The sequence below is a fragment of the Delphinus delphis genome, chromosome 4, assembly GCF_949987515.2.
Source record: "Delphinus delphis chromosome 4, mDelDel1.2, whole genome shotgun sequence".
Taxonomy (NCBI): Eukaryota; Metazoa; Chordata; class Mammalia; order Artiodactyla; family Delphinidae; genus Delphinus; species Delphinus delphis.
Genome location: NC_082686.1, coordinates 69,490,847 through 69,509,667, shown reverse-complemented (window position 1 = coordinate 69,509,667; position 18,821 = coordinate 69,490,847). Strand labels below are relative to the sequence as shown.

Sequence of the window (18,821 nt, the reverse complement as noted above, 5' to 3'; positions counted from 1 at the left end):
AAGTCTGGTGAGTCCCAGAATCTGAACATCACTGGTTGAAGAATAAATTGAGTTTCTAGCCTTACCCTGGACCCTATCAAAGTGTAAGCACCCATCAAGGTACCCCTTATTAGCTGGTCCCTATATAATTTCTCTCATCTAAAAGATCTTACTTAAAATAGTCAATTATCAGTTGTAGTTAGGATAGTACAGGATGATAGTTAATCATACCTATTGATGGCTTTGAATTGGTATTTAAGTGTTTCCAACAATAGGAGGTTTTTTCCTTTTGTTTTTGTCTGAAGGAAGAGTCTTCAGGATGCAGAGAAGCACGTGTGGGCTACAACTATTCACATATTCAAATAGATATTTATTATTAGCCTCATGGTGGCCTAGCGCCAGGCACTAGGACAGCCCAGCCTGCAGGATTGAACAAGGCAGGCTCGGCCCTGACTCCAGGAACTCAGTCTAGGTGGGTAACGAGCACTAGATATGAGATCACAATTCATCATTAATTGCAAGGGTGAAAAGTGCCAACAGTCAGCGAAGTCCACTCTGAAGAAGTGAGGCCTGAGAGACAGTAGGATTTAACCAAATTAGGAATTGAAAAGATCAGCATGGTTTGAGTAGGTGTAGTAGGAAATGTGCCCCGAGGCGGCAGGCACCAGGTAGAGCTGAGCCCTGGTGTGCTGAGTCTGACTCCAGCGTTAGCCTAAGAGCCACTGAAGGGCTGAAGGAGGAGAAAGACACCATCAGATCTGCATTTAAAAATTATTGCTCTGACTGCTTTGTGGAGAATCAGTTGTTGGAAGACAGGAACAGAGGTAGGAAAACAGGAGGTTCCTGCAGAAATCCTGACAAGAGGCGATGGTAGCTCAGGCGAGGCCAGTAGCAGTGTCCGTGGAGAGACAGGTTTCAGTAATATTTAGGGGAGAGAACAGCCAGGATTTGGTGATGGGGCCTGGGGGTGATGCAGAAGCAGGTGGAAGCCTGACCCCCAGGAAGAGGAACTTGTCACTGGTACAGAAGCAAGTGAGTCACAAGGGATAGCACAAAGATGACAGGTTTTTTGGTTAAGTTTTCTTTCAATTTTCATACTCATGCTCTGTTTTTTTTGTTGTTGTTGTTTTGTTTTTGGGGGTTTTTTTTTGCGGTACGCGGGCCTCTCACTGCTGTGGCCTCTCCCGTTGCGGAGCACAGGCTCCGGACGCGCAGGCTCAGCGGCCATGGCTCACGGGCCCAGCCGCTCCGCGGCATGTGGGATCTTCCCGGACCGGGGCACGAACCCGTGTCCCCTGCATCGGCAGGCGGACTCTCAACCACTGCGCCACCAGGGAAGCCCCACGCTCTGGTTTTGATAAATGACAGGTGTGCCTCTGCACTTGAGTGGGAAGTAGCACCCAGTGATAGTTGTCAATCTCATTCTGGCAAGATGTGCCTTTAATTTCAAAGGAGTAATTTTATACACTAAGGTTTAAAAATAAATTATGAATTTCTAATATAGCCAGATCCTAATGATAAAAAAAAAGTGAGGGACACAAAATCTACCTGAAGAATATAAATTAGGCTTACATGGAGTTACACCTTGCATTCTTTAAGGCATTTCACTGGGGTATAGTTTTTGAGGAGCCCCTTAACCTGACATGCAAAGTCCTCTGTGACACGCCCACCCCTCCCAGCCCCACCTCCAATGAGTTCCTGCCCCACCTCTCAACACCCCCAAAAACCGCTCTCACCTCCTGAGTTTTGTTCTTGCTATTTTCCACTTCACTTGAAATGTCCATCTCTTTTTTCTCCCTATATCCACTTCCCGGGCTCCTTCTTACTCATCTTTTAAGTGCCACCTCAAACTCTAGTTTTGGAAAGCCTTTTCTCTTTAACAATCTACTCAGGCTGGGGTGGTGTCACTCTTCTCTGTTCTGTTCAAACCACGATTATTGCCCACAGGCTGGTCTCTCCCACTAGACTCTGACCTCCCTGTGATTCCTGGACACAGCATGGTACTCAGCACAGAGGGGTTCGCGTGAGATATGTTGAACTCAACTCAACTCAAAACTCATTGCCCCAACACACAACTTTGGGGTGAATGTCTCCAGCTCCGTACTCCCTAGATAGGTAACTCTTAGTACCTCTCACAGCCTGCATTCAAAGTTCTCCCTTTGTGTGTATCCACCCTCTCTCCACTGCCCCACTTGGCAGGTAGGTAGCTCCCGAAGAAGGATGGGGTTTTCACCACTGTATCCTGCCCTTTCATCCCTCGCCTGCCCCCAGTCTCCCCATCAGCACTGCACACTCAGAAGATACTCAATGAATGTTTATAGCCATGGGTTGTCAAGTACAAATACGGCTGCCTACTGTCTTGGGAGAAGCTGTGCCAGCGCATTCAGCAGGAGACCTGATCTTTGCCCCATCACTGGAAACAACAGCCCTGGTCAGCCTGGGACTCCTCCCCACGAAGGCAGGCCGGCAGTCTTGCAAACAACGTGTAAAGCTCTTTCTCCTTTCTCATGCCCCAGCTTTTCAACCGGAATTAGTCCTTTCCCGGAACAGCCTTTTCCAAGAGAGATACTCACATCCTGAACCGGATCTGGGAGCCAATCTAACAGCCATTATGCATAATTCCCTAATCACTCCCTTTCTTCCTCATCTAACTGTGTTTATTCCAACCAGCATACAATCAAGACAGAGTACTTTTCAGGGGAGGAGACAGTCCTTTCTAGCTGCTAAGGAGAAGAGAAAAGTCCTTTTGAAGAGAACTATTGATATTTTCTGAACAGTGGCCATGAATACAACCGAGTTAACGGGAGAAAATCAAGGGCCTAGCTGCTTTCTGTCCCAGGACTCTGATTTTTTGGATTCTTCTAACATGATAGAATCTTAGTGTTGGAGAAGACCTCAAGGATCTCCCAGCCCAGTGCAGGAGGCCCCTGCATTTAGAGGCAACCACCTTTGCACAAAGTTTTAAGTTGGTGTCTAAGCTCTGTTAATATGTAAGTGCTTTAGGTTCCTAAAGCATCATTAAAATGTGGTACCATCATGATCATTCTAAATTAAAGACAGCACAACTTACAGAGGAACCTGGGTTCTCACCCCAGCTCTGCCCCTAACCAGTTGTGGCCCAGCTGGGTGTGTGCCTTCTCCTCTCTGAACCTCACTTTCTCCAATGAGACTGTTGGATCACATCATCTCCCTAAATCTCCCTCCAACTCAAATATTTAATGATTTTATTACATTGAGGGTAGGGCAGTTCCCCTCCTCAGAAGGAAAGGCTATGGAGGGCTCACTCTTTGTCCAGCACTAGGCCAGGGCACACGCTCACCATCTCATCTATACTATCTTACCACAACCCTGGGCTGGTGAGAGTTATTATCCCCATGTTTGGATGAAGAAAATGAATCTCAGAGTGGTTAGTTAACTTGCCTGATCTCACACAGCTACTAAATAGTGGAGTCAGGATTCAAACCCAAATGGTTCTGGCAGCAACGCTACCATCTGGTTCCCAGACCTTACTCAAGTTTTCCCATGTGTCCCAACACTGACTTTTAGAGGAAAAGGATGCAGGCCAGAAGCATGTGTCATGCTTAGTTGTCCCTTTAATCTGGAAGAGTCCCTCAGGCTTCCCTTGACTTTCCTGCCTTTGACACTTTTAATAGTTACAGGTCTATTACTTTACAAAATGTCCCTCAGTTTGGGTTTGTCTGATGTTTCCTCATGATCGGAATCAGGAATAACACAGAAATGATTCTTGTTCTTCCCACTGCATTCTATCAGGTGGGATATAATTTGAATTGCCCCCATTACTCATGATGTTAACTTTGATCACCGGGTCAGGGTAGTGTCTTCCAGCCTTCTTCTAGAAAGTCACTCTTATTCCTTTGCGATTAATAGGTATTTGAAGGAGGTAGTTCGAGACCATGGAGGTTGCAGATGCTGTGATGTGCCACAAAGGACTTTTTACCACCCTGCTGAGAGTGTCACCAGCAGGCAGACAGCCTTGGGTGTCAGTCCCCTTTGGGGATTATTACCCTGGGCTGAAGAGAGTGGTTTTGCCCAAAGCCCCTTCTTACATTGACCCGTGCCCAGTGACAGACTCCAGAGTACAAAGACCCAGTTTTCACTCCCCAACCTGAGATAATCTTCAGAACGCCCGGTAGGGCTGGCTGAGGATTCCCTTGAGATGACGCTGCAGCTCAGCTTCACTCTCTGTCTAATCCTCCTTCTTCCCTTCCCTTCCTCAGGGGTTGATTCCAAGAGCCCCTCCTAGTAAACCTCCTCTGGGTAGCCCCCTGTGTGGATACCTCCTCAGCCTGTTTAGATTCCAATCCTCTAAGCTGGGCTGCCCTCCCTGCATGGATGCCCTCCTCCCTCTGCCCAGGCTGTGACACTGCACAGCCCCTGCCCCTCGGGGATGACCTCCTTGACCTGCTCATTGTCTGCACCTATGCACCTGACACCTATGCCAGGCCACGCTTCTCTGCTCTGCTCACCTTGCCTGGGCTCCAACACCTGCACCAGGCAGTGCCTGCACAGGGACTCCCTCCTCGCTCTGCTCTGGACCACCCCTCCTTGAGGACTCCCAGTGCTGGGATGCCCTCCCACCAAAGCCATCCTCAGCCCACTCCACTCTGACCTCCCTGGACCACTGCGGCCCTCCCACCCTGCAGAGACCCACCTTGCTCAGCCCCGCCTAAGAGGAAGAGCCTCCCTTTTCTGGAAACACCTCTTCCTTAGCTCCTGAGACGCCATCTCACTGAGGATTCCCCCAGCTCACTGATCTCCATTGTTGTCTACTTTTCTGAATCCTCCTAGTCTTCCCAGGCTCTAAATTTTGGAATGCCTGAGGGCTCATCCCTGGACCTCTTCTTTCTCTTCTCTTACTCCCTAGATGATCTCACCCAGTTCCGTGGCTTTAAATATCATCTATGTGCTGGTTAATTTCCATATTCACAGTTCCAGCCCTAATTCTCTCCTGAGACTGAGACTCATGTACCCAGCTGCCTACTCTTCCTCTCCAGTTTGGTTTATAATGGGCACCTTAAGCTTAACATATCTAAACCAGAACTCTTTATTCCCTTCTGCCCCACTCCCCTCCTCTCCCAGTTTTCCTTGTATCAGCAAAAGCACCACAATTCACTGCTTAGCTGCAAGCCTGTCTTACTTACTCCTTCCTGTACACTGATTTCCTTCAAAACCACCCTAGTCCCAGCCACCATCTTTCCTCATTCACTCAATCAGCCCTGTAGGTGGTCTTCCTCCGTTTACTCCCTCCACACAGTAGCCAGATCTTTGAATATAACATTTCTTTCAACAAGAATCAAGTCATGACATTCCTCTTATCGAAACTCTACAACTGTTTCCTATCACACTTAGAAAATCCAAATTCTCTCCATAGCTTATAAGGCCTGATGTGATCTGGACCCAGCCCATTTCTTCCAACTGTTTACTCCTTTTCCCTCCTCTCTATTCACCAGGTTCTCTGGCCATCCTCCTATTTTCATGAATGCACCCAGCTCATTCTGGTCCCAAGGACTTTGTACGTCCCATTTCACATGCTTGGAATCTCTTCTTAAACACACCCCGCGGCTTATTCATTCAGCTCACCTGCTGTCATTCTAGCACCCATGAGCTATTTGTTTGTTTGTGATGGTGTTCTCTCCCTCCTGAATGTAAGCTCCACACGGGCAGGGGCTTTGTTTGGTTCACCGCTATGTTCTCAAAGAGCATCTGCTGAATAAATGAGTGAATGAACTCAACCTGATGTGAGAACTTCCTGTGTGATAAAGGGCAAAAACCATTAAAGGAAAGGGAGCTGTCTGGCAAATAGTTGTGAAATCAGAATCCCAACTCTCTGATTCCCTCCCTGGCTCTCTCTGATCAATCATCTTATTTGAAATATGTTATTAAGTTTGTGTCATAATTTGATCCATGATAAAACGGGCAAGGCGTTCTGTTGTGTTAAGTAAACTGAAGAATGGCCCCCCTCAGCTGTTACCTCCCAGTGCCCAGCCCCAACCCTGTGACTCTGTAGAAGCCGATATTCTGAGGTCGGGAAGGAGAGTTGGCATGCCGTCGGTGCCCACACGCATTTTGTTCTGTTAAAAGCTCAAGTGCGCATGACGTGTGTGAGCGCCCAGGACAGCCATCAAATCACTGTTTCTGTCTCCTTGCACAGCACACTGAGCACTAGTTCTGAAGGGGAGCAGCTCATTCTCTGCCGGCACCACCCCGCTCCCCGACAGCTGAGACTGGAGAGCATGCGGATACCACTTGAAATGACCAATTACCACCAATTCATTTTCTGTCCCCTCTTTGGAACAAGTATGATCAAAATAAATGTCTTGCTATGGCGGGAAAAGCCATCATTTTTCTGAGAGGGCTCAGCTGAAACTCATTAGCAGGTGTACAGACTCTCTTCCCCCTTAGAACCGCAGTCCTCTGCCCTGACAAATGTGATGTTGGGTGGAAGCCGGCTAAGAAACCAGCTGCCTCCCTCCCTTGGACCCCTCCACTCCCAGGCAGCCCACACCTGTCCCTTCCCAACAGGCTGAGGTGACTGGAAATTGTCTTTGTCTTTGACATCTCCCTGAAAGCATCTCCTCACATGGTGCCTTTGATTCCTGTTTGTGGTGTCACCACACTTTTCATCACTAAGGACTGAATCTCTCAAGTCAGAGGTTCTCAAACTTTAGACCGCTTCAGAATCACTTGGGGTTCATTCTAAAACCTAGGCACCACCTTATCCACAGATACCGAACCAAAAAGTATATAGTAGGGTCAGATAACCTGTTCTTAACAAGATCCTACTCTGCCCAGATGATCTTAACGTCAGGGGTCTGAAACTGAGTCCCCCTAAAATGAGTTCCCCTGCCGGGTTTATGATTAACCTCTTTATCCAAAACTGTATTCCTTTTCTTGTCCTGCCCCTGTTCCCCTCAGGATTGAGGAACATCAAAGAAAAGGGGGAACTGAAACTGAGCAGGACCTTGTGAGGTCTTCCTGGATACAAAAGCCCCTCCAAGTTCCCGGTTTTGGTTTGGCCTTCCCCAAGTTCCAAAGAGGAGGCTCATGCGTAATGATTAGAACAACAGAGCCACCAGACTCCCAGTTCCTCCTGAAGGGATGCAGATAACAATCTGGTGCATATCTTTGAGTTGCTCTGCAGAAACTACAACCCCCATCCAGTGGAGGACGGTGACTACATGCTGACCACAAGCAGCAGACCCCAGACTGGTTGGAACCAGAAGGTTGATGACTAAGATTCCTGAAACATCACCCTGTTACCTCACCACCAACCAATCAGAATGTCCAGCTGATCACACACCCTGTGACTCTCACCCCTAATGTTGCCTTTAAAAGCCCTTTCCTGAAAATTATCAAGGAGTTTGGGTCTTTTGAGCTCGACTTTCCTATTCTCCTTGCCTGTCGCCCTACAATAAACTCTGTAGTTTCCTTCACTACAACTCGGTGTCGGTAGATTGGCTTTGCTGTGCATTGGACAAGTGGACCTGAGTTGGGTTCTCCAACAGGTCCAAGAACCCCACTTTAAAAAATACAGTCCCATATTCACACTTGACACCACCCTTGTCTTCTAACAAAATGGACGGCAATTTCCAGTGATTTTTTTTTTTCATAAATGCTCTCAAATCTACCCTTGTTCCATCACCTTAGCCCATGACCGTGGCCCTAGGATCTTCCCACTCCAACACAGTCCTCCTCTGGCACTAAATGACCTCAGACCTTCACTCTGATCACCTGTTTTCTCTGGTCAAAATCTTTCAATAGTTCCCCACAAGTTATAAAGTGTGAGTCTTTTATCCTTTAGCCTGGTATTCAAAGCTCCAGAAATAGCATGTTGAGGTCAAGGACATGCAGAACATAGGGGTTATCAGAAAGAAGTGACCTTGGATGGTGACTGTCTAGTCATTTGTTAACATAGTAATAAAAGAGGAATTGAGGACATTAAAGGTGTTTAAAATTGTTGTGTATCAAGAAAGCCCTGAGGCTCAGTAACTCCTGGGGAGGAACCTTCTCTCACTGCCTCCCAGGACCCACCTGATTCCCAACCCTGCCAGGTGGAGGCACCCAGGTCCTTCCTTGGAAGGTACTCATCACAGAAGGGTGACTGTTCAGTCACAACAGAGTTTGCATTCAGAAAATCAAAGTGAGCACCCAGGGAAAGGCCATGATGGGCAAGGGAAGAGAAGGCAGAAAGCAGGACAGAGAGGAATGGGGGTGAGGTACAGAGTGTGAAGGGTCCATGAAATTCCAGGCAGGAGGGTCTCAGCAAATCAGGAGCAGGCCTCTGAAGCCCATTTCCCAGCCCTATCAATTCTAGCTGGAGGATACATGGAGAAGACTGGAACAGACCCTCTGGTTCCAGCCTCCTACTATGGGTAGAGGGATGGAGCACCCCTTCTAAGATCAGTGACACCAAAGAGGCAGATGAGAAAGTTTCCCCATCCTCACTCCAATCAGAAAGCAACCCTGACCAGCAGAGCCCTCTCTTTCTCCCCTCCCTTCCTCCCCCAATTCAGCCAAGCCTCAACCCTGCTCACTTTCTGGACTCTCACCCTGCCAGAAAGATGATAGATGATAATAGAATCATCTATTATCCACTTGAATGTATTCGAAGGATTGGATTATCACCATCAAAACTTAATTGAGAACTTTAATACTGCTAAATACGACCATGGGCAAACGGACATTATTCAAGACATATGCTACAAAGAAAAGCATCAGCAACACTGAGTTAACGTAATTATGGTTATGAAAAACAAGTGAGAATGGGTAGTGCCTGTCGTAGGGACATTTGTGTTAGAGCTAAATAACTGTAGAGAGCCATTTTATAATGATGGAGCAGGTGGGAAAGAGTGTTTGCGTGTGAGTATGACTGCCTGTGTGGGTCTTCCTGGGATGACCCAGGGATGAATGACCCCTGGGATGACTTAGGGATGAATCTCAGCTGTCAGCGGCTACACGGCAAGTCTGATCCCTTGGGACCAAGCAATCTATCAGGGCCCTCTGAGCCCTGCACTAACTTATAAACCCCTCAAGGGCAGGATCCGTGTCTCTCTGCCTTCCCACCACTTAACATAGGGCCCAGGGCATAGCAGAGAGGCTAAGAGCATGGACCTAGAGATTCAGTGGACTTGGGTTTATAGCCTTCCTCTGCCACTAGCTGTGTGACCTTGTGTAAGTTTACTTAACCTTTCTAAGCCTCAATTTCCTCATTAGTATTGATAAGATGAGGACCAAAGTATCACCCGCTTCATAGTGTTGGAAGATTAATTAAGATAAGTGAAGTGATTAGATGCTCAATTGCTCATAAAGATGATGAATCCTGAGCTATGAGCAATAAAACTTTTATAGACATATTTAATCCCAGGAACCAGATCTCAGGGTTGGAATCCAACCACCCCTCTGATGTCTGAATCTCCTCCCCAACATACCCACCAAGTAACTAGTCAGCATTCCAGATTTTTGATGATGGTTCCCCCTCGTGTATGTTCCCTCATCTCTCTGGGACTATACCCTGAGTGAGCATTTTCCTTCTTAGATGCTTTAATCGTTCCTTCTTATAAGAAGAGTTCTTTTCTAGACCCAACATCATTCCAGTCTCTTTTTTCTAACTAAGCATGCTGTTTGTAACCCAGAGTGCTCACCTTTTATTATGCAAAGCTGTTAATTGGATTATACAACGCCCAAACTGGTTTAGTATGATTAAGGGGCTTTAGTCACTACAGCAAGTAAAAGATTGAATTTATGGAGTTTTAAAAAATTACTCTCAAATCCTTTTTACACGTTCTTTGGCAGGCAAGAGCTGACACAGTAAAAGCTATAATTTTCCACGGGAGGCTCCAGAAGAACCTGATAGAAACAGGTGAGATTCATTCGTAGTACAAGAACCATGGACTTTACTATTAATACACTCATTCAGAATGGAAAATCACTGAGCCAGAAAATTCTGACATCACTGCCCCTCCTTTGCTCACCTTTGGACTGCTTAAAAGCAAAACACATTACTTTTAGGGGAAGGCACTGGAGCCTCAAATGGGTCATGTCCCACCCACCCCACCAAGACCACTCCTAACCCTTCCAGCCTGACCTCCCTCTATCGCTGCCAAGAGTAGGCACTCAGTCAGATTTCCTCTTCCTGTCCCCTGGCTATAACTTAGCTCTCCACTTCCTGGCCTTCCCCACCTCCGTCTCCTCTGCCTGAGCTCCAAGCACCAGTGCAAATGCCATTCCACCACAGGGAACTTTCTCTGCTCTGATTCCACCAGCCCATTGTTGTCTTGCTTCTTTGGCCCTGAACCCAGATAGCCACGTGCCGCTCATACATCCTCGGGTATATATGTCTTCTCTTGGGCCAGAGACCTCCAACTCCTAGTACAGGGCCTTGCACACGGGTGTTCCAAAGCACTTTACCAATTTATTCTTGCACCACACGGAGGGAGAAGAAGAAAGGGAGGCAGAACAGATGGCCTGCAGTGATACTCACAATAGTTGTTCTGGCTATGAAAAAATGGAATGGAGTTTGCATCTACTAGAAAGATCAAGACTAGCTACTCCTTGTTCTTCTCAGCAAAGTCAGGTCTATCGGGGCTTGAAAGGAGTCCTTTATTCTTGTGGGAAGCCACAGGGTTAGGAGAGAAGAACAAACAGAAGGTGGAGGTGAGCTGATGCTGTCATAGATGCTCTTATGGCTGTTGCTTAGTACTGTTCCACTCTAAACTGGAACAACAACAGGACTGAAAATTATTCCACTAGCAACACTATGGTAGATGCACTCTATCTATGCCTTTCTGCAGCTTAATGGACCCAAGTTCCAGTTTGATCCTTAGAGACTTATTTCCATCGCCTCAAAGCCCAGAGGGGAAGAGGACACTTTTTGGGAACCAAGGGAGAGCTAGCACAGGGATGATGTGTCAGGCCAATTCTGGCTGCAGATATTTAAATGGAATCTCTTATTCACTGGTGTCTATCTTTGGTTTCAACCTTTCTGCTTTACTCTGCTTTAGTCAAGGTATTCTTATTTGGGAAAAGACCACCCCCAGAAATGGCAATGGGACAAGGAGTCGTGTGGGGAGAGGCTGGCTGGCTCTCCCCCATCTCTCCACTAGCAGGAGTCCCTGTCTCTTTCTCTTTCTCTTCTGTCTCTCCCCCCACCTTCTTCTTTCTCTTTCACCTCCCAGCCCAGGTATGTCTGTTTCTCTGCTCTCTGTCTTTAAATCTCTCTCCTTTTCTTTCCCATCCTCCACTGTCTGTCTCTGTCTCTCCTCTCTCCCTGTTTCAGGGTGTGTGTATGTGGTCTGTCTTTCCCCTCTCTACGTTAGTATGTGTGTGTCCCTCCTGTCTCTCTTCTGTTCTCCATCGCTATCCACCTGGCTCTTCTCTTGTGTGGTTTTTCTGTAGGACACCTGGACTGGGAGCCAGAAGACTTAGCTTCTGGTCCTGGCACTACCATCAACTAGCTGTGTGGTTATGGCCAAGCTGCTTTACGTCTCTGGGCCTCAATTTTCTTGACCCTATAGTAGGTGAGACTGAATGCTCTTCCAGGTCCCCGGAACTCTGAGATTTTATCACTGAATGAAATGGAACTCATCAGACTCAGAAGACACCCGAGTACCACTCAAAGAGGATATGACCAAACCGAGACAATGCTGCTGCAGGTCTACTACGTGCTAGGCAGGTGCTGTGCTTGCACCTCCTTCAGTCCAATGAGATAGGTATGTGACGGTTCCTATTTTAGAGGTGAGGAAACTGAAGCACCAGCAGTGAAGCCACTTGCCCAAGGTCCCATGGCTAAGACTTGTCAGAGCAGGATTTAAACTCAGGCCATCTGGCTCCAGAGTCCATGCTCTTATCCGTAATGCTGTATCGCCCTAGCCACCGATGCTCGCTCACAAGCTTCCCACTTAGGCTGCAGAGTAAACATCTCCAGACCCCAAATGTGCTCAAGGGTCTTGGATCCAGACTATATGGTTCAATCAATTCTCTCCTCCTTCAAGACACCAACTCTGACTTTTCACATCTCTGCCTGTAAGTGTCCCATCAACACTCTATTGCCCTGCACACCGCCTGGCATGCTCGGGTAGCACGGACCTTTCTGTTTTCAAGTGTGTATGTCTTGTTGCCTTTCTACCTAACCAGGCATCTTGCCAGAACCTAGTGCAGTGCTGGGCCCACTGCCCAGACCCATGCTTGCTGAATAGCTGATGAGTACCAGGATACTTTGTAGCACTGATGGTATGTCCCCGACTCCTCTGCCCGGGCTGTTAGGAAATACCTGGGATCTTCAGACTTTCACATCACAATTCCTGCAAACAGACTGCAGCTATTCACTGGCAGCTACTGGATGGGCTGGGAGGGAGGGCTAGATGGTGTTTAATTCACAGAAGCAGAAACAGGGGGCCTCCAATAATAATTTCAACTCAAGTCAGCAAATATAAAGAGAACCCCAGCTTCATGCCAGACAGCAGCAGCCACGGCTTCTGCTCTCAAGGAGATACTGCAAAAGAAGAGATGAAGCATGCAAAATAAAAAATGATAAATTTATAAAATTCCAATAGCACTTTGACCTTTGAGTTAACATTGTTTGCGTGTGTTTGTGTATTATTAAATAAAATCGTGGGAGCACAGAGCAGGGAAACTGCTTGTCCAGTCTGATTCTGAAAACTAGGAAAGGCTCCCGTAAGCCTGGGAGTCGGGAGACCAGAGTCCGAGTCCATCACTGGAACCACTGCGTGCGTCATAGTCAGCGCTCTCTGAAGTGCCAACTCAGACACCGGTCAGGCATCAACGCGCGCTTGGGTGTCAGGAAGCATTTGAAACCCACACCAGGTTTCACAGCCCTTGGTTTTCACATTTTTCTTCGTGCATCTGTCCCAGTGTCAGATATTTGGTGAGTGAGAGTTAGCTGGACAATGGGTGAATGACGTCGTGTCCCCAGAAGTCACATTCACACGTCCCGAAAAGAACAATGGAATCAGTCATCCTGGGGAATTCAGTCCTCGTGGAAAATCCAAACCCCTTTACATCCACCTCACAATCTTCTACTTGCTTTTGGTGAGTGCCAACACTGTGATTCATCTTGTAGAGATGAATTGACAGGGCCTCCATTCCAGAAATGCTCTCCTTTTTAGAGCGTGATGTAGAACAGCCACCGGTGTAGTTTTCGTTATACTTTTCCCCAGCTTTAGTGTCGATGTCATGATGGCCACAGAAGAGTCTGATAACAGCTGTTCCCAGAGTCCGCGTCAGGATGCTGCCCTCCTGATGGGGAAGCCTTTCGCCCACCCTCCTTGCAGCACCTCTGCCCCTCTCCAGGGCCCGTCCTAGTACAACAGCCATGAAAACAGCAGGGAGACAAAGAGCACACCAAGGAAGCTGCACAGTCCACGGCCCAGAAATCTCCAGAAGTCACTCGAAGTTCACTGAAGTGGTGACACCTTCTGTGTGCCTCTGGAGGCTGCCACCTAACCGTCCCAATCACAGACCAACCCTGTGCTCTCCTGTGCTCAGAGATGACACGTTGATCTGAACAATTCCAGACGGCAGGAGCAGACAACTGATGCATTTGCTTCTCCATCCCCAGCAAGCCCCACAAGGGTTTCAGAGCTGGGGCCAGCACATAAGCAGTGCCCATCTCTCCTGAGGCTGAAGTGTCACCTCCGATGACTCATCACTGCCCCAGACGGGGGACAGGGGCTACAAAGGAGTTAGGGCAGCCCAAGAATGGGGGACGCTCCTGAAGGCCTGTCTACTCCTGGGACTGACTGCACGGTGGTGACCCCACACCCAGAGGGTGTCACGACCCCTGATAGGATGCCCCGCTCTCCTTCCAACCTGTCTCTATCACAGGATACCCAGTACAAGGGCCCCCCAACAACAGCTGTGAGGGGAACCAACACTCCAAAGACATGTCCAGTTGGCTCTCAATTTTCCATGTATATTTCCACAGACTTTTCGATTACATCTGGTCAATACCGCAGGAGGTGTGGAAGGAGAGTGAAATGTTATTTTATATGTATAATCTTGAAATTATGAGGTGGCCACAGAAAGGTCTGAGAACACGAGCGCTCCCACCCCTGCCTCTCACAGTGAACCAGCAGGGAGATGATGCTAAACCTTAACTTCCATCTCCAGCTCCCAACAAGCTCTCCCTCCCCCGCAGCTATCAGTCCTCAAAGAAAAGCTCCCAGGGGTCCCCAAAGAGACAGACAGAGAAGTATGAGGAAAAAAGAATGTGTCATTTCATCCAAAAGGGCATTTGTGGCAAGGCTGTCCTTTCATAGTTAGAAACAACAATTTCTTTATTATTTGTGGTAAAGAAAAATGCTATGACTCTTATAATAACGCAAAAAAAAGATTAAGCCAGGAGTAACCTCTAATCACAGAACATACAATTATCAACAGCCCTTGTTTTAAATCTGGTTTCCCAAATCCAAGCTTGCCAAAGAATCCCCTAAAGGCCCTGTACCCCACCACACCCCAACCCTAGCAGGCCACCTGCATCCCTGAGAAGTGGGCACACTGTGGGTCCAGCTCTGACAGCACTCAGATAACCCCCTAGGACCTGGAGCTGTCCAGAGAGCTCATGCCTGAGGGACTGTCAAGCTTCCCCCAAAGAAAACAATGTCATGACTACAAGGAATTGCTGTCTCTCAGATTGAGCCTCCCTTCACAACACCAGAGGGTGAGAAGGCCTGTCTGTAAAGCTGCTTAAGTGAGAAGCGTCAATTAACAAGTCCGGATGGTGTGGAGGGGTGAAGCCGGGGGCTGAACTGCCCTCCTCCCTCCATAAATCAGGCGTTCCCAGGCCTGATCACCTAGGTCAGGGACTTGTGCCACCTGCCTGCCTGCCTGAGACAGATGCCAGGCTCAGGGAAGCAGTCTGTTACCTGCTGGACGTCCTGCTGGAAGACGCAGAGCTGCAGCCGCTGGTGCAGCCGCACCTTGCGGTGCTGCCAGATGCTCTCGAGCCGCCGCTGGTGGTGCAGCACCTCATGCACCACGTCCAGCACCTGGTGCACTGCCTTGGAGTAGTTGGCTGTGGCCGTGAGGGACTCGGAGTTCCCGGGACTCAGGGGCCGCTGCAGCACGTCCAGCAGCGCTTTGCCATCCTGGCTGACCTGTAAGAGGGAAAGAGGTCAAGTCCAGGGAGTAGAGGGGCAGGAGGGGCACAGGGAGGCAAGGCAAGCCTGCTGGCATCCCTGATGAGGACTGAGAATCTCAGTCCTACCAACACCCATGACAACCAAGGAGTGTGCCACCAGAGCTGCCACAGTGCCCAGCCTGCAGCCCGGGGAGGGCCGAGCACCCCGGAATCCTGAGGGAGAGGAGGTGCTGGGGCTGCAGCCAGTTGTCTGCGAGACCCCGAATCACTGTGTCCCTCCCCCTTGAATTTCAGCTTCCTGAGGGCAGGGACTCTGCCTTGTTTATCTCGTCCCACGCCTGGAAGAGTGCCTGACACTTGGTACTTGGTAAGTATTTACTTGATAAATATTCTGACTGACTCATTGACTAGGTCAGGCAGCAGATCTTCGTTTCAGAAAAGAAGCTGAATATAAGTTGACACCATAAACCTCTCTCCCTCTTCCCTCTTCCGTCCTCACCTTCCTCTACCTAGCTCTAAACTTCTAGGTGTGTGACCAGAGGCGAGTTATTGACACTTAACCCCTTTGGGCCTCAGTTTCCTTGTTTGTGAAGCAAGAATAGAAATGGTACATACCCCATAGCATTGCGGTAAAGACTAAACGAGCTAACACATGCAGGGCACTTAGAAGAGGGCCCAGCAGGTACTGGCTACCAAGTCTACCTTTATCATCAGCAGCAGCATTTTTCTCTCCTTTACTTCCTTGTAATTTTCTTTCTTTTATACTTACCCTTCTTTTGCTCTCCTTCTTTACAACCTCCTTTTTTCTTCTCCTGAAAGTGGTAACATCCCTGTCTTTCCAGAACACGCAGAATAAGGAAGGGACCCTTAGATTGTGGACACAACGTCCATGCTCCTGGGTTCCCCAACACTCACCCTCAGTGCTGACACCGGGGGGGGGTGACATCCCCTGCCATTCCTCACTGGATTCCTGGCAATATTTCTGGAAAGTGGCATCATCTGAAAGGCCACTTGCCTTTCTAATTTAAAACCACGGTGACTAGGGTATTGATAGGAATTTTAAGACCCCAGATTAATCTGGCTAACAAGGAAGTAAAAGTTGGTTTGGAGTTGAAACGGCCTTTTCCTTCCAGCAAGGTCTGAAAGGAGGTGTGCTTGGTCCGAGTTAAGAAGGCAGTTTTTTCCCCTTCTAACTTGTACCAGGCTTCCAGCCTTTGAGTTTTCAGCAGAAGAGCCTTTTAGTTTGTCCTTCACTTCCACAGCAGCTTCTCACTCCTGCAAACACTTATCTCCAACCTGTGGTGAGTTGTGCTCTGGACCTTCCAGTGAGAACATTAGTATTTTTTGATGAGCTGCTTCATAAAAGGGGTGGCAGGGCTAGTGTGTGCATGCCCGTTCACCAGACAGGAAGCAACTCCAGAGGAGCACAGCCTTGCTTTCTTACAGTCCTTCCACAGAAGAGACAGTCCGGTCTTCACAAATAGGGTGAGGTAGGTGTGTGTGTGTGTGTGTGTGTGTGTGTGTGTGTGTGTGTACACGCATGTGCACTAAGGCAGTTCCTGCCAATGGCTGCATTTCGACATCATCATTAACAGATCAAGGATCTTAAAGATGTCTCCAGAGGGAGAAAAATGGCCTCTCTTCTTCTTAGTCCAACTCAGGCTATTTCATAGCACACAGGCCGGTACTCTTGCCACACCCTCATACCCCTATACACAGCCAGAACCCCTGGGTGTCCGCTGGGTTCTCACCTCTGTGTAGGCCTGGGTCACCTGCTCATACAAGGACTGGTGGTGGTGGATCGCCAGCTCCAGGTCCTGCATCTCAGACGGCAGGCCACCTTCGCTGCACATCTTGCACCAGGCGTCCACTCCCGACAGGAACTGGAAGGAGATGCCGGCTGGGTCAGTGTGGGAGCACTGGGGGCGGGCAACGGGCAGATTATGTACAGACGGTCAGATACCTTGGGAAGAAGCATCAGGAACTCTGGAAGCCTTCAGAGACCACTGCAGACAGTGGACTTTTTTCTTTAATTTTACAAACACCAACCCTAGGTAAGAAGTCAGACCCAGTACCTGTTTAGGAAGTATGGTTTCCACAAAGAAAGATGACTGTTATGAAACTGCTGGGGGTGGGAGTTGTCTTCATGTTCAACAGGTTATATCCACACACTGATGATAAAATACAGGTGTGCAAACAGCTCACTACCTGACATGTGTATGTGAGAGCTTCTTGTCCTGTGCACACTCACAGGTACAAGTGAGAGGCAACATATAATGAAATGGGATGTTTCCACACATGTGCTTTATAGTGTGGACATTGAGCTGTGAAGAGTAGCAAAGAATGCCTCATTCAGGCCCACCAGGCACCCCAGGGAACTTGCAGAGACCATTCCCACAGAGAATGGAGATTAACACTCAAAAAGATCCCTGCTATTGGGTCAGAACCCCAAGGGGTGGGAGAGGGGAGGGCAGCTCAGTGGGACAGACTGTACTGTGTCTAGAGTGGCTCCTGGGCTGTGATATATAGATACAGATCTTGACAGACATCAAATTATTTAAAAATTAAAATTAACAACTGTGGCAGACTATGGGTCTCCATGCACAAAGGGTGAGCTAACTGAAGTCACTCAGATTTATTGGGTGGAAAATACACCTCTAAAATGCAAATAATTCTTCACCCAACAGTCTGGAGTGGTTCTGTCTGTGATTCTTCTTGCCTGGGTGCACAGCTCCATTTAAATTAATTGCCTAAATACCTTTTTATCTCATTGCCTAGAACAGCCCATCTGAGGACAATAAAGAGCTGCCTACATAAATGCATTGAAAAATTAGCCTTGAATCCACTGTTTGCATGCGTGTGTGTGTGTGTGTGTGTGTGTGTGTGTGTGTGCTTTCCAGCTAAAAAGAAGCATGGTTAATGAGTTTCCCTGAAGGACTGGCAATACCCGAGAAATTGCATTAAAAAATAGATACAAATAAAATTGCTTCTCATCTAAACTAATCCAAGTCAGGAAACAGCAAACAGAAGCTGAGTCCTCCAGTTACTCTCAATCCGGGTACTGCGTTTCTACAACTGCCTGAGTCCCCCTCTTGGTATCGCGTCAGCTTTCAGTCCTTAGCCACCTGGCTGTGGCAGCGGATTTTTCATTCTGTATGTTTTTGATCGCAGTAAGCCGTCTCCTAACGATGCTGGCAGAGTGCTGGGTGACACCCAGGATCAGGCTGCATGTGCTTGTTAATACCTCAGAAGCTGCTTGCTCCACCAACAACCATTTCATAAAGGAACCTGGAAGCAACCTGACAGTGTGTGTCAGTCGTGGGGGGAGCACCTCTTCAAGGTCTTTGGGATTTCTTTGTAATACTCTAACCAGAGTCCTATAGTGGACCCCACGAAATGGTCATCTCGAGGAGAGAAAGACAGAGACAGAGGGAGGCACTGAACCTCCCTTGCCAATCTGGAGAAACCTTGAACAAAGCGTGCAAATAATAGGTTGAAGAGAGGACAGGAGATCAGACGTGAATATTCTCAGGTACTACCACCATCATCTTAAAACAACAACAACAACAAAAGGCTAGATTCCTCTCAATGTGCAGGGCTGCTCTTGACTTATAACACAAGTACTTTCAGTCTTTGGGAAGGTCTCAGATGGAAACAGACACAGGTGGAGGAAATACAAAGACACCAACAGATCTTTGGTGATGTCTACCATTTAAAAAACACA

At 48.1% G+C, this 18,821-nt stretch overlaps 1 protein-coding gene across 2 annotated transcripts in view; it reads right to left on the bottom strand.

The window, feature by feature from the left end:
- LOC132424755 (kalirin-like) overlaps window positions 1-18,821 on the bottom strand; it is a 458,669-nt gene that overhangs the window by 161,354 nt on the left and 278,494 nt on the right. For both annotated transcript variants that reach the window (XM_060010783.1, XM_060010784.1), the window contains exons 8-9: window positions 16,849-16,980; window positions 14,883-15,113 (exon numbers count right to left, since the gene is read on the bottom strand). In XM_060010783.1, the coding sequence (XP_059866766.1) occupies window positions 14,883-15,113; window positions 16,849-16,980 (363 nt within the window). The remainder of the gene's footprint in view (window positions 1-14,882; window positions 15,114-16,848; window positions 16,981-18,821) is intronic.